The sequence below is a fragment of the Ammospiza caudacuta genome, chromosome 1 (genome assembly GCF_027887145.1).
Source record: "Ammospiza caudacuta isolate bAmmCau1 chromosome 1, bAmmCau1.pri, whole genome shotgun sequence".
NCBI lineage: Eukaryota > Metazoa > Chordata > Aves > Passeriformes > Passerellidae > Ammospiza > Ammospiza caudacuta.
This window is the reverse complement of record NC_080593.1, coordinates 75587818-75601122: the sequence shown is the minus strand read 5'-3', so window position 1 is coordinate 75601122 and position 13305 is coordinate 75587818. Positions and strand designations below refer to the sequence as shown.

The 13305-nt window shown below is 35.0% G+C and overlaps 1 protein-coding gene across 2 annotated transcripts in view; it reads right to left on the bottom strand.

The window, feature by feature from the left end:
* Nucleotides 1-13305, bottom strand: part of CDH9 (cadherin 9) — a 98241-nt gene that overhangs the window by 17204 nt on the left and 67732 nt on the right. For both annotated transcript variants that reach the window (XM_058818640.1, XM_058818649.1), the window contains exons 4-6: nucleotides 7490-7609; nucleotides 5206-5373; nucleotides 1287-1474 (exon numbers count right to left, since the gene is read on the bottom strand). In XM_058818640.1, the coding sequence (XP_058674623.1) occupies nucleotides 1287-1474; nucleotides 5206-5373; nucleotides 7490-7609 (476 nt within the window). The remainder of the gene's footprint in view (nucleotides 1-1286; nucleotides 1475-5205; nucleotides 5374-7489; nucleotides 7610-13305) is intronic.

Below are 13305 nucleotides of genomic sequence, written 5' to 3'. Positions count from 1 at the left end.
CTGAGGAGCAAATAATAGTAATAATAAAGAAAATTACATCGCCTTAAGAAAAATGTAAGTTTTACAGTCTAAATCGAAAGGTGAAACATTTTTAGGAGCAAAAGCTCAAAATTTTACTCCATCTTGGAGAAGATGGAATATATTAGATCTTATTCTAGACACCAAAATTAAGAATTATTATAGGATAGCAAGGCAGTTATGATCCCTCTGCCTATTAATTGTTCAGGTTCCTGAAAAAACAAGAGGCTTTGACTTATGTAAAAATATAGAAACATGGAAGTTTTACTCAGTCCACAACAAGGAGTTGTGTAAAGTCTTATTTGTCTCATCACATTGGCAGTAAAAAGAGCAATTATCCCAGTTCTTAAATTATCTCTGTCCTATTTATTTTTTACTTTCTTTCACCCATTACCATCTACAGTTTGGCACTAGGAACACATCAGACTTGTCCCTGGTCTCCATGTTCCTCAGTAAAAAGAAAATCTGTGAAGTTTGATTTTCAATCCATATGACATTTACATCATGCATATCCATATATGTATATGTAGGTAGACCTTCATAGAGACATATAAATAAACAAGTATATGTGTTTCCAAATATGTTTATAGATTGGTATTTTATTCATAGGTAGTTATCAATTAATGTTACTGATACATTTAATAACATTAAAATCAATAAAAGGGTTCAGAGTTTAAGAGGCTGAATTCTGAAAAGGAACCAATAATGTTGTCAGACATGGGATTCTGAATTAAACTTCTGTAAATGTCTTTGCTCTTTGGAGTTTCACTGACATCATTTGTAACAACTGAAGTATCACCAAAACTGGACTTAAAGCAAGACAGATTTTAGGTACTAGGGATAACTGGCTGTTGAACAGATTAGAGAGGGAGAGTTTAATCTCAGACGCGCAAATTCATCAAGGTCCAGGTAAGCCTACCACTCTTGTAAGTCTTAGCACAGCAATCAGCTGATAAACCCCACTGTGAACTGAACCTCTCCAAGTTTTCACAGCCCTAATTTGAAAGTACTGTGTGTGAGAGTCTATATATTGAACAGACAGCAGCCCCTGAAATATTGCTTTATGTGAAGTGACATGCCAATAAATTTCCCTTGAGACTTGAAAATAACAGATACCTGCTGAAGAAAGAGAAGAACAAAACTAATACAACAGCTCCTTGGCAGCCTGACCCCTTGTGAGATCTACCCTCCCTTCCCCTGGAAAAAGAAAAATAACCGTAACACCTGAAGAGCTAAGTACATATAAAAGAGAGGGAGAAAAAGTAAACCTTTTTGACAGTTATAATCCCTTCCTGTGTGTCCTTGTCAGTGATGATATCAAACATGTCTGATCCATCCCCATTGGAGATGCTATACTCAATCTCTGCATTTTCTCCCACATCGGGGTCATTGGCTTTAATTCTGCCAAGAGGAGTCCCAGGTGGTGCAGATTCAGGAGAGCTGAACTGGTAGGAGCCTAGAAGAGCAAAATCAAACATTTATTGTTTTGAGAAATATTTTTTTTCTGAATAAAAATTATCTTCAATTTCAACTAGATTTTTAAAGTAACTTGAAGTTCCAAACACTGTAAGAAGAATGCCACTAGTCATCACACTAAACTTTAAAACAAGATTTGGAGTTGATTGACAAACTGTCAAAATATTCAATTTATTCTTCAAAGCCATATAACACTTCTTTTTTTCTTCAGTTTTAAGGGAAAAAGGTGCAAAACAGTGAGGTACCAGTTCTTACCCTGATTATTAGCACTATATATATATATATATATATATATATATATATATATATATATATTTATCTAGAAATGTTCCTAGGTATATTTAGAAATAGGAAAGGATTTTGTTTTGTTCTCTCAAGGTTGTTCTCAAATAAGAGTTGTAGAAATCTGTGAGGATTTTGGAAAGAGACTAAAATACAATAACTTTTTCTTTTAATTACTTTGAAATATATTCTAGTAAGTGTTCTGTTTGAAAATAATAAATTCATTTTTTATTGATAATACATGGTAAAGAGTCATGGTAAAGGGCATTTGGACACATATTCATGTTAATTGCTATTTTTATTTTTATAATCAGTCTTCTATAAAGAAATCTGATTACACAGACCCTTTACGCTTGCTTGTGTGTATGAAAAGTGAATTCAAATGTACTTTCTGACAACTTTTTTTTTTTTTAAATCTAATTTTAAAGACATGCTGTAGCAGAAAAACTATTAATTTCTTCACCAGGAAGAAGGAGACATAGTAGATGTTTCCTCACTAGCAAGACACAAAAAAAAATAAAATTCAGTATTTTCTGTTATTTGCTACCAAGAAAATGTAAAAAAATCTGAACACATCTGATGAGTTCATATTTTGTATGTAACATGCCAAAATCTAATGTTCCTTTTGTTCTGTTTTTTCATGTAAATTCATATTATTTTACTGAGTGAAGTAGTAGCACTGGAGAAATACCTTAAGAATGTGACAAAATTAGTGCCTAATAAAGGGTACAACCTTTATTCAAAGGATCCAAAGAAGACACATATAAATTGTATTGACTTGTAGTAAAGTACAGTCAACTCTCCTTGTTGCAACAACGCTATTTCCTCTATTTACACGCCCTTTTAAGGCACCTAAAGGATCCTGACCTGTTCCATTTAATACAAGGAATGTATCAAAATTCTAAGTGCAGAATGAGTTTCTGTCCCCAGTCGTAAAGATTAAGTACAAAAGAGAGTTCCTGAAAACACCTTGTATTTATATAGATGTGTAGCAAAATGGAAGCTAATGCTTGATGCTAAATTGTGATTGCTGTTCCAAATTCAAGGTTGTAAGTGAAAACTCAGCAGCAGCCTATTTTTCTGTGATCCACACAGACTAAAATGTATGTTGTTTCCTCAAACCAGTCTGCAAATGGGATGAAAGGTAGGATTCCTGGCAGCTAAATCATGAGTTTCAAGCCTCGAACCCTTGAAAATTCAAGGGTTTGGCAGCTGAGCCAGATCTACCATAAGAACAGATTCAGTCATGGTACTTATTACTCCTTCCAGATAAATACCTCCCTTCAGTGCTTTTTTTGTTTGAAAGCATTCCTACTTTTGTGGTGCTGTGTGAATGCTACACATTTCAGGATGTGAGATGGCTATTTGGTTTGGAGTACAATAGAATTCAAAATGTGTTAGTACCATTTAAATTCCATTTAGGTCTTCTAATTTTCCACGACTACTTTTGGGAAAAAAAGCAAAACAGAAAATGCTTCTTCTTGATGCGGTCTAAACAACCACTACTTCACAGTGCCATTTCACTTTCTCCAGTCCCTCTAAGAAATCCATTTTTCGGTCCTAAATACCTTGATATCAACTGGAGTTGCTTGCAACTGCCATTCACCTGCTACTTTGGGCAACAATTTCACTTATTGTTGCTTCACATAAGAGAAAAAGGAAGACAAATGCTTTCATAAAAAGCAAACTTCCAGAACAGATAGTTTTTTGAAGGTGTACCCCTCATCGTAACTACCCAAGAAGAAATCAAATCTGCCTGATATTTCTCTTTCTTTGATTTCCTAGAAAGCGTAAAACCCACCCTGCTGAGGAGAAAGAAAATGAGAGGAAAGGATCACCAGCACAACTGAAATTGCAGCATTGGAAGATCCCACAGCAAGCCTTCTGTAAGCCGCACAGTGTGTTTCAGTGATGTTCAAAGTAGAATACTAGGGAGAACATTGAGGCATCAAATTGTGTAAATTTCTCCAAAAAAGTACCCATCCCGAAGTTTATTGAAACAATTAGAAAAGCTTTCATAGACTTGAAGTTTCAGTGAATTTTGAAAGAGCCTTCTTTTTCAGAAGAACACAGGCTAAGGGGATTGGAAACCTTAAATTATTTTGCAGTTCTATACATTCTTCATTCTTTCTTTTATCTTATTTGATTTTATTCAACAGTGAGGTTTACAATGCAATGTGCCACCATAAATTATAGGTTAGGTTCCAGAATTTCTATTTGCCAAAATATTTTAGGCTTGCATTATGCTATACATTTTTAAAAAGTATCCCCTCATTAAGTTGAACAGGAAGTTCAGTTAAAAATTGATGTTTGAATTTACCATGGGAAGGTGATTGTCATTAAGTGAACTCTAATTGTGAATTGAAATTATATTTCTTTATGAGAGTTGTATATTTCTTTATGAGAGTACTTCCCCTCCCCTCTCTTCTTTTAAAGCAATGTGTTATCATGGATAGAGATTAAAACAGTAATTTATAATTCCAAAGATCCATTCTTCCATGCTGTCAGAGTTTTCCAATTTTTTTTTTTTTTTAACTGCACTAGGTTGAACAGTTTGTACTATTCTGGGTGTACTTATTGCCATGGTACTGAAGTGCTTTTCAAGTCCAGGAGAGCATTTTATAAATCAGCTCTCTTTGTTCAGTCCTTAGTGGATCCGTAAAGAGAGCCAGGTCTCTCATCAGTGTGAACAAGCAATTCAAATTTTATTATGTGGACACTTTTCTGGCAGGCACTGAACCAAGGCTATAAATTTCTCCTATCTGCAGCCTATCAAACAGTTATCAGACACTGACTGTAAGAACATGAGATTAAATTTAAACACTGTCCTAGGATAAAAAGATTTTTGTAGGGTATTACTCAGAAGTTTTCTGTGTTGTGCTGCTTTCTGCTATTTGCTATTTTTTTCTTGTACAAAGATACTTCTAAAAAACTTTATCTTGTGTCAGACTGGCCTAGATTATCATAAACATTCAAGAACTGAACACAGATTACTAGTACCTAAAGGAAATGCTTAGACTGCCAGCAGAACAAAATACCTGATCAACTCTGCCTGTGGAAGTCAGAACATTAGAAAACCTGCAATGTATTTACTTGCTTCAACACAGGGAACTAAAAGAACAGATCCTTATATTTTGTAGTTAAATTCCTCTAAAGTCCCTGCAGTTGGCCTAAAATATTGTTACAGTTTATATTTCTGTAAGCAGAGTAAGAATGAGAAATTTATCACTCCAACAAAGAATTTGATGTTAAAAAAATGTAGACAGAGATTCCCATTTGCCTTGGAATGCTGCAAAATAAACAGACACAGCTGTGGGTAAGTACTACAAAAACAGCAATTAAAAAACCCCCAAAAATTCCAGATGAACAAAGCAAACTAGCTGATTTTGAGGGGTTCTTGGGAAAACCAAACTATTAGACACTCCATACTCTGGGGGAAGCGAGGTGGATTGTCGTTGACGTCAGTCAGGGTGATGTTCACCGTGGTGGTCCCTGATAATCCTCCCATCTGGCCTCCCATGTCCTTTGCCTGGATAACCACTTGGTACTGCTCCCTGTTTTCTCTGCTCATGTCTGGTAAAGCAGTCTTGATTATGCCTTGAAGGAGTGAAAAAAAGGAGAGACAGAGAGGTGAAGGAGCAGCAACATCCACTGTAATCTCAGAGCTCTTAGAGGGATTCATGTCAGATACAAGGTGCAGATGATAATCCATAGCAATCACAACAAGGTATACTGCAATAAACCTTTCAATCTATGGATGCTTTAATGTGATTTTTAAGAAAATAGACAAAAAAAATGTAACAGAAAATATTCATTGCTTTTGTTTTGCTAAATCAATTTGATTATTCTTTTAATGACAAAAAATATCAATATGTTCATTAAAATAATGAAATTTTGCAGTTTCTATCCTCAGTTATTATTTACCATATTGTGTAATCTTCAACCCTGGTGACATTTTGATATTACAGCACAAGGCTGAAGTCTAACATGCCCACGATTCATTATTCTAGGCTGTAATAGATCATTGATTTTTATGCTCAGTGATGTCCACTGTAAGTCAGGAGCTACAGCTAATAAAATAATCGGAGAAGAGTCTAAAATTAGTTTTGAAAATCTTTTTGGGGTGTCCAGTTTGAAGGATTTCATAAGTGTAATTTGAATGTCTCAGACAATTTTTCAGTACACAAAAAATAAATGTCTTGGGTGAGAAAACCAAAAGTGGTGCTGTACACCGCTTCATTAAAGTTCCTTTTTGAAAACCAACAAAAGCTTTTTATTTTTATTTATAAGAGTAGTGGCTTTTAAAAGCCGGAGTGAGCAGAGCTTTCTTTTGTGAAGTGGGAAAATGTAAACATAGTGTCCTTTTCTGCTTGGAGGTTTCACAGCCCTTCCCTTTCTTTCTCAGAAGAAGGCTTTCATTATAGGCTCAGTTTGATATTACACACACAAAAAAAGGCAATCCTGGAAAATTTACACTTCTAGCAAGTGAGTGAAATAAAGAAAAAACCTTTGCAGCTTAGTGCTTATGACATTCATGTCTGAGCCAGGATTACCAGGTTCTGATTATCATACCTAGACTTACTAATACATGTAACATAAAACAGCAAATTGGATTAAAATAAGAAAATTAATCCCTGAACCAAAGATGAGAGGCTGGGTGTTTCCCTTACTGCCTGCCCGCCTAAACACCTTCTGCCATCAGTTATTGCCCATGTGGTACTGGTCCTGTTTCCCTGCTCATGCCTGGTGATGATGTTTGAGTAGGGGATTGGAGAAAAGAGAAAAAATAAAGAGAGAGGTTGAAAAAGGGTGGAAATTCAAACACTTTTATCCAATGCAAAATCTTTATGCTCCCTTTTAAAATTTTAGCCTTGTCATTAATTATCGTTTGCATATTATGTCTTTGCTGTATTTAGAAAAAAACCCAGATTGTTGCAACAGAAAGTTAGTCATCATCTCAGCACTCTCAGTGGATCAGGAACTTCGGGGATTCTGGACAGGGTTGCACTTAAATTGTCAATTAGAAAACCAGAATAATTTTTATAACATGCAAGAAAAACTAATGCAATGACTATTGAGTCTTGAGTGCCTTAGGATCAGATATTTGGAATAAGAGTGTTCTGGTGACATCTTTCTGAACCCTAATTTTGAGTTATAGATGCCCAAAATTCACACTTTTTTTTTTTTTTAGCTGGTGTTTGTCTTATTCAAATTCTTGCATAAGTGTGAAAAAGGCTTCAATTCATTCTTTTCAACTTAAAAGCATTAATGACACTTGCTTCAGTTCCTATAACTCTTGGAAGCATAATACAGCTTCAAAAAAACTTTATGTTAAAAATTAACTTATGAAAAATCAGTGGTCAGGGATCTATTCCAAACTTTTAGAAATACGTAATTGCCTATGAGATTTTTTTTTACCTTATAGTATGAAAATGTCCAGTTCCTATTTATGTTTTTTAAAGGTAAACAGATGAAATTCCCAGAAACTGGTGTAAAAATAGGCTTGTGACTAATTTTGACGAGTCTTTGGACCCTTTACAGTATATTACACCTTTTTTTTTTTTTGTTTTTAACTTTTGGCCTTTACAGTTAGCAATCATCTTCTGAAAATCTTAGTTATACCAAGAAAAGAAATTTTTCTGCATTATTATTATTTTAAAAGAAAAAAACATACTTTTATTTTGATTCCAGTGAGACAGAATGGTTTTCTAACCTGTTTCTGGATCCACTGAGAAATATGGCTGTCCCTGGAGGATGCTGTACACCACTTTGGCACTGTTCCCATAGTTGGCATCATCAGCATCTGTGGCTGTCACCTGAATAACAGATGTACCTAAATAGGTACCAAGAAAAGAATCAGCAGATTTTAGGAAGGCATTTACTTCTTGTAAACCATATACAGTTGTTGAAGTATTGAATTCAGTTAGAAATCAAACAGCATCCACTGGAGCAATCCAGAGCTATCCTACTCAAGAGAATAAATGAAATCCCATCTTCCTGCTGACTGCACCTGAAATCATTATCACTTAAGATTCGTGCTTCAGTTTAACAAGATTAACATACAGGGACTGACAGGGACATCTTCGAAACTCAACACAGCGTTAGTTTTTTTGGTGATCAAACAGATATGAAGATTGTTCTCTGGCAATAATACAACCTCAGTTGAAGCTGTTTACTTAAAGGTTTGGTTTAATTAATAAACCAACCTAAAGCAAATTTCCCCATACTCATTTTCTGCTCAGATGACAAATGTCAAGTGTCTGAATTTTGGCTCAATAGAACACTTTGTCTCATCCTAAACTGGTTTTTGAGGTTCTATTTAAAAAAAAAAAAGATTTATTTTGCAGTAAGAAATTACATTTGTGGGATTTTGTTTGCTTTCTTTCTCTCTTGGCCAAAGTTATTTGGCAAATATAGGACATTGAATGCTGCTGATGTTTTTTTGACATTCACTTATTTTATGTGACAATAGTTTACCCTTGTCCTGTGATCATAAAAAAGAAAATATAGGTTATATGGGATTATGAGTACTCTGAGCCAATACATTTGGTACAGTTTATGGTTTGGAAGCAAATGAAAGCTTCTGTAAAGCCTTTCTTATAAGATATAAAAGCACAAAGGTATCCTTCACAAGCTTTGGTTTTTTTCCTTAGCACTTATATGTCAGAATGCATTTTGCTCACACAGTCTAGAGCTGACAAATGTCTAGATAGATGCAGGCAGTCCAACAGCTAGAGGTGTAAAGGTGCTTGACTCCTTGCCAGGGGACAAGGCTGACTGAGAAGAAGCTCTTTACCTTGTTTTTGGCCATTTTTTTTTGGGGGGGGAGGGGTTGTTTGGGTTTTTTTAGTTGTTGTTTTTTGTTTTGTTTCTTTTTTTTCTTGCTGTTATCTCACTTTCTTTGCAAGGAAAAGTTCTAGTTCTAGCATTGTCAACTTAATTGATATCATTCCCTATTCCTATTTTTCTACACCTTCATTCTCTCTAGATTGAGGTTCCCTCAGATAACTTGCAGGTAAATGTCTGTCTTGACTACAAATTTAGAAGACCCTCATTTACGGGTGATTAATGACACAGTAGTGAATCATTTGTACTGGTGTTTTTGAGCATATTCCAGGGATTGGGAAAAGTAGAAATCCAGAGTTATCAAAACCAATTTGTGACAGTATGTTATTATCAGGTCCTGTTAGATGCAACTATTTTTTTCATAGTACATAATACAGCTTTACAAATAATAATTTTACCTAGACAACAATTACCAATATTTCAGGTTATCTGAAGAGCATGTAAAGAGAGGATGAATACTTCTCTCTCTGCAACAAACCACCACAAAAAAAGTTGTAAAAATGCTTTGTCACAAATCATCAGACTCTGAAGATGATTTTTGCCATCAGATATCTGGATTACTTTTTGCCTGGTTAAACAGCTAGAGGTCATCTCTGTACCAAGTTGAGCTGTAAAGGTTATCTCAAAGAAGTGAATATTTAAGGACTTTTTAATCCCTAGCAGTGCCCAGCAGAACTGCTCATCGGGACAAAAATGTCAAGACAGTTCTTTGATAATCGTAAAGTTCCATTAGTCCCATCTGTTTTCAGAAAAGCAAGTTAAATTCTCTGCCTCCTCAAGGCAAACAGGGAAAGAGTCAATATCTCTTGCAAGCCTATAAAAAACCCTTAATCAATAGAATAATCTGCTTATACTGTGTGACATTGTAGAATCTAGAAGTTAAAAATCAAGAGTAGTTTAGCTGTCCATCACCAAAAATCCAACCAAAATACCTTAAACAGAAAAGGTTTTTTTCTGCGGCCTCCTGATCTAGGCACTGTCATGGGACTGACACAGAAGTTTGAGAATGGTCTTAGCAACAAAATGCACATTGATGCTCTTTTTTTTATTTTCCCAGTGTACCGTTTTGGTAAAGAGAAAAAAGTGTTGAATTTGTTTTGAATTAGTTTTTGGTTTTTTCTTTTATAGAGCAGTTATTACAGGACTTAGGGCAGTCTTTGGGAGGCTTCTGTGTTTGTCTCATTGGAACGTCTGTCATTGTTTCCTGAGGCTCAAGTGCCATATAATTATGGTTGCTGAGGAGTGTACAGAAGATGTAACAATACAGAAACTTTCTGTGTGGTGAAAAGATAGTATTACAAATCTCCTTATTTCTATTAAAATAATTGTACGACTGTGAAAAATTATTAACAAGAGTATAGCCTCAAAAAAATCAATATCAGCAGGCAGTTAACTCTCTTTGCCAAATCTCTTTGTCTGCTGTGTCAAAAAGAAGGATGCTCACAAATGATAGACAGTACTTGTGCAACTTTCTTTCATGAGATAAGAAATTCTCTTCGCTTTTTGGATCAGAAATGACAGTGGAATAAAGGCAATTAAATAAAGGAACTAAATATTAGTTAGAAATAATTGGTAAAGAGGCAAAAATTTTTAATCAAAGAAAAGTAGGCTTTATCTTTGCCCCACTTGAATGATAGCCACAGTATGATCTGTTCATTTATTTATTTATTTATACTCTAGATTACGTCACAAGCAGCTTCTTACCACATTTGTCAGAGGAAATCAGCTTGATTTAAAGTACAAATAGGCTGTCTGGATGAATACAGCAGGAGTGAAGGAAACGAGTACAGTGTAGGAAGAGCAGGGAGTGGGGGAAGTTATTTTTGTGTTTACCTTTGTTTCTCACCATCCAACTCTATTTTTAATGTGCAATAAATTCATTTTTCAAGTGAAGTCTGTTTTCAGCCTTGTGACAATTGATAAGAAATCACTCAATCTTTGCTTCTACTCATGAGTTTTCCATTTTCTCTTCTCTCCCAGTTCTGCTGAGAAGGGGAGTTAGAGAGCAGTTGGGTGGGCTTCTGGCAGACAGCCATGATCAAACGTGCCACAGAGCAAATTGGTGTGAAGAATGACACAGAAAATGTGAGAATAACTGCAATAACAGTCTAAGTAGTGATAACATCGATCTTCTGAAAAGCCAAGTCCACTTCAACCCAATCCAACCCAGCAAGTTTAATCCATTTTAGGATGGTAACTAAATCTCAGAGTTCTCAGGAGCAATCTCAAGAGCAATCGCAGAGTTCTCAAGAGCAATTATGAGCAATGCCCATAATTCCTTTTCCTTTTCCTTTTCCTTTTCCTTTTCCTTTTCCATTTCCTTTTCCTTTTCCTTTTCCTTTTTCTCTTTTTCTTTTTCTTTTCTCATTCTTTTTCTTCTCTTTCTCTTTGTCTTGAGAATGGAAACTTAAGCACTTTGATAACATATACGTTGCATGATGTATGGTGTCCTAATGTAGGGGCAGCAAAATGCATAAGGTAAACTTTGAAGGTAACCTGAGAGAAGAAAAATCTAAATCTGTATAAGGAGTGCTTCTGCATGTGTTTGTGTATGCATAAAAATTCATGTAAGTGCATGTGAAAATGTAGAACCCATAAAGGAAAACTACTAGAGTTAGAAAGAGCATCCCTTCATATCTAAGAAGTGTCAGAATTGAGAGTCACTAACACAGATTACTAGAAATCATGCAGAGTGAGTCATAAATTTGAAAAAAAACACCACAACATTTGAAATGAGAATGCTTTTATGAATTATATTTAAAATTCTCTCTATGCGTTTGTGCTTTTAAGTGTTTGAAAGAGTCCCTCTGGTATAATTAGGTCTCCCAGCATGATACCAGAGTCCACTGCAAAACTGAAGTAAATAACTTGAGGACAATTGTTGGAAAAGAGGTCTTCCACTAGATGAGACAGGCACATATTTTGCTATCTTTTCATGTGAAGTCATGCTGTTCAGCATGCAACTCTTGTTCCTACTTGGCTCCTTTTGCTGACACGAATTACAACCATATCTGCCAGTCAGAAGGATATATCTACATCTACTGGAAAATTTTAGTTTTACTGATAACTTGTTCTGTAACCTTCATTTTAAAGTGTTCTCCATCTTGGGAGAAGAAAATGAGCAGATTATGCTGTTAGTAATGTATGCTTCAAGATTCAACCATGAATGTTGGATAAAAAAATGACAGTGATTTAAATATCATTCAGAATCAGGTCTTTTCTTTTTTTTTAAAGGGAAATCTGTGAGTTCAAAATGCATTTTGATTCTGACATTTTTTATAAAACTTGTATTTCAGAACAATTCAAACTTCTGATTTAAAGAAAAAAATAAGAAGACTTTGACTTTCTTCAGCCAGCATAAAGTACTCAAAAAGTCGTTTGGAAACACAACAGTCTGAAAATGCTGAAACAGGATGTTTTTACATTATGACACAGCTTCGTTTCTATTTTATTTTTTTAACTCTACTTCTGTCAAAACTGGCAATTACTGAAAAGTTCTGACTTTTACAGAGGAGTTTTGTCTGTGTATGTGCAGAAAGTCTGTTTAATTTTCAGAAATAGAAAACCAGCTGGGGTAAGTGGAGAGGCAGGAAGGGCTTTATCTCCCTAAAGGAGAAGCTCTTATGCTTGCTTCCTGTTTTCAAACACAATGGAAATCTGCAGTTTGTCAAGTTTATTTACAAAAGGAAGATTTTAAAAGAAGATTACTTTTACCAGCAAAAAAGATTTGGGTAAGCTCTGGAAAACCTCTGGAGGCAAAATTGGAAATTTTGTATATCTAGAAGCCTTAAAGAAGGTGAATGGACATGTAGTTTGCTTAGAAAACATCTATCCAAGATTATGCAGATGTAGCCTGGAGATGCCCCTGCTGAAAACATGAATGAAACTTTAGGTGAGCTACAGAAATTTTGAGGGGTTTTAAACCACTTTTGTCTTTGAGAGGAGGTTGGTCTCCCTGGAGAACAAGACAATGAACTGGAAAAACAATGGCATAGGAGCTATGTGGCACTAACCCAAGTCTGAAAAGTTTAAGGAGTCATTGGGCTTGCCATCAAGTATCTTATTACCACATCAGCTGGGTGACATCCCTTCTGACTACTTTCTGTGTGAAGGACAGCACTAAATAAGGTTGAGATACAACTCTTATATTTTCATTGAGAGAAAAATCTACCTAAAAAGCTGGAAGAATAGTGAACCACAAAGTGAACTGTGCTCTTTCATACATAATTACTATTTAGTAAGGCTTTCACTAGACTGGTCTTTCTTTTCTTTAGAAACAGCCAGAAGGTTGGTAGCATGAAAGATTTTGTAGAACAAAGGAAAAGAACAAATAAAAGCAGAAAAGGAGTAAGTTTCAACAGGTAAATAGATACGTGATCCAAGGCAGAACAAGAGTAAATAGGCATGACCAAGTAAAAAATAAAGCCAATTTAAAACAAGTAAGCAACCTGAGGAGCTAGACCCAAAGAGCATTAAAATGGAAAAGTAGAAAGGACTTTAAAATGTAGTTCAGCCATATATATTGAGAAGAAATATTGTAAGAAGACAAAAGAGAGGAGGTAAAAGATGGCATAAAAGAGGACACTCAGTAAATAATTAATGAATTACGTTTAATCAAGTTTAACAATTTTTAATAATCTATTGCATATTTATGAGGTGAAACTTAATTTAACTTGAAAATAT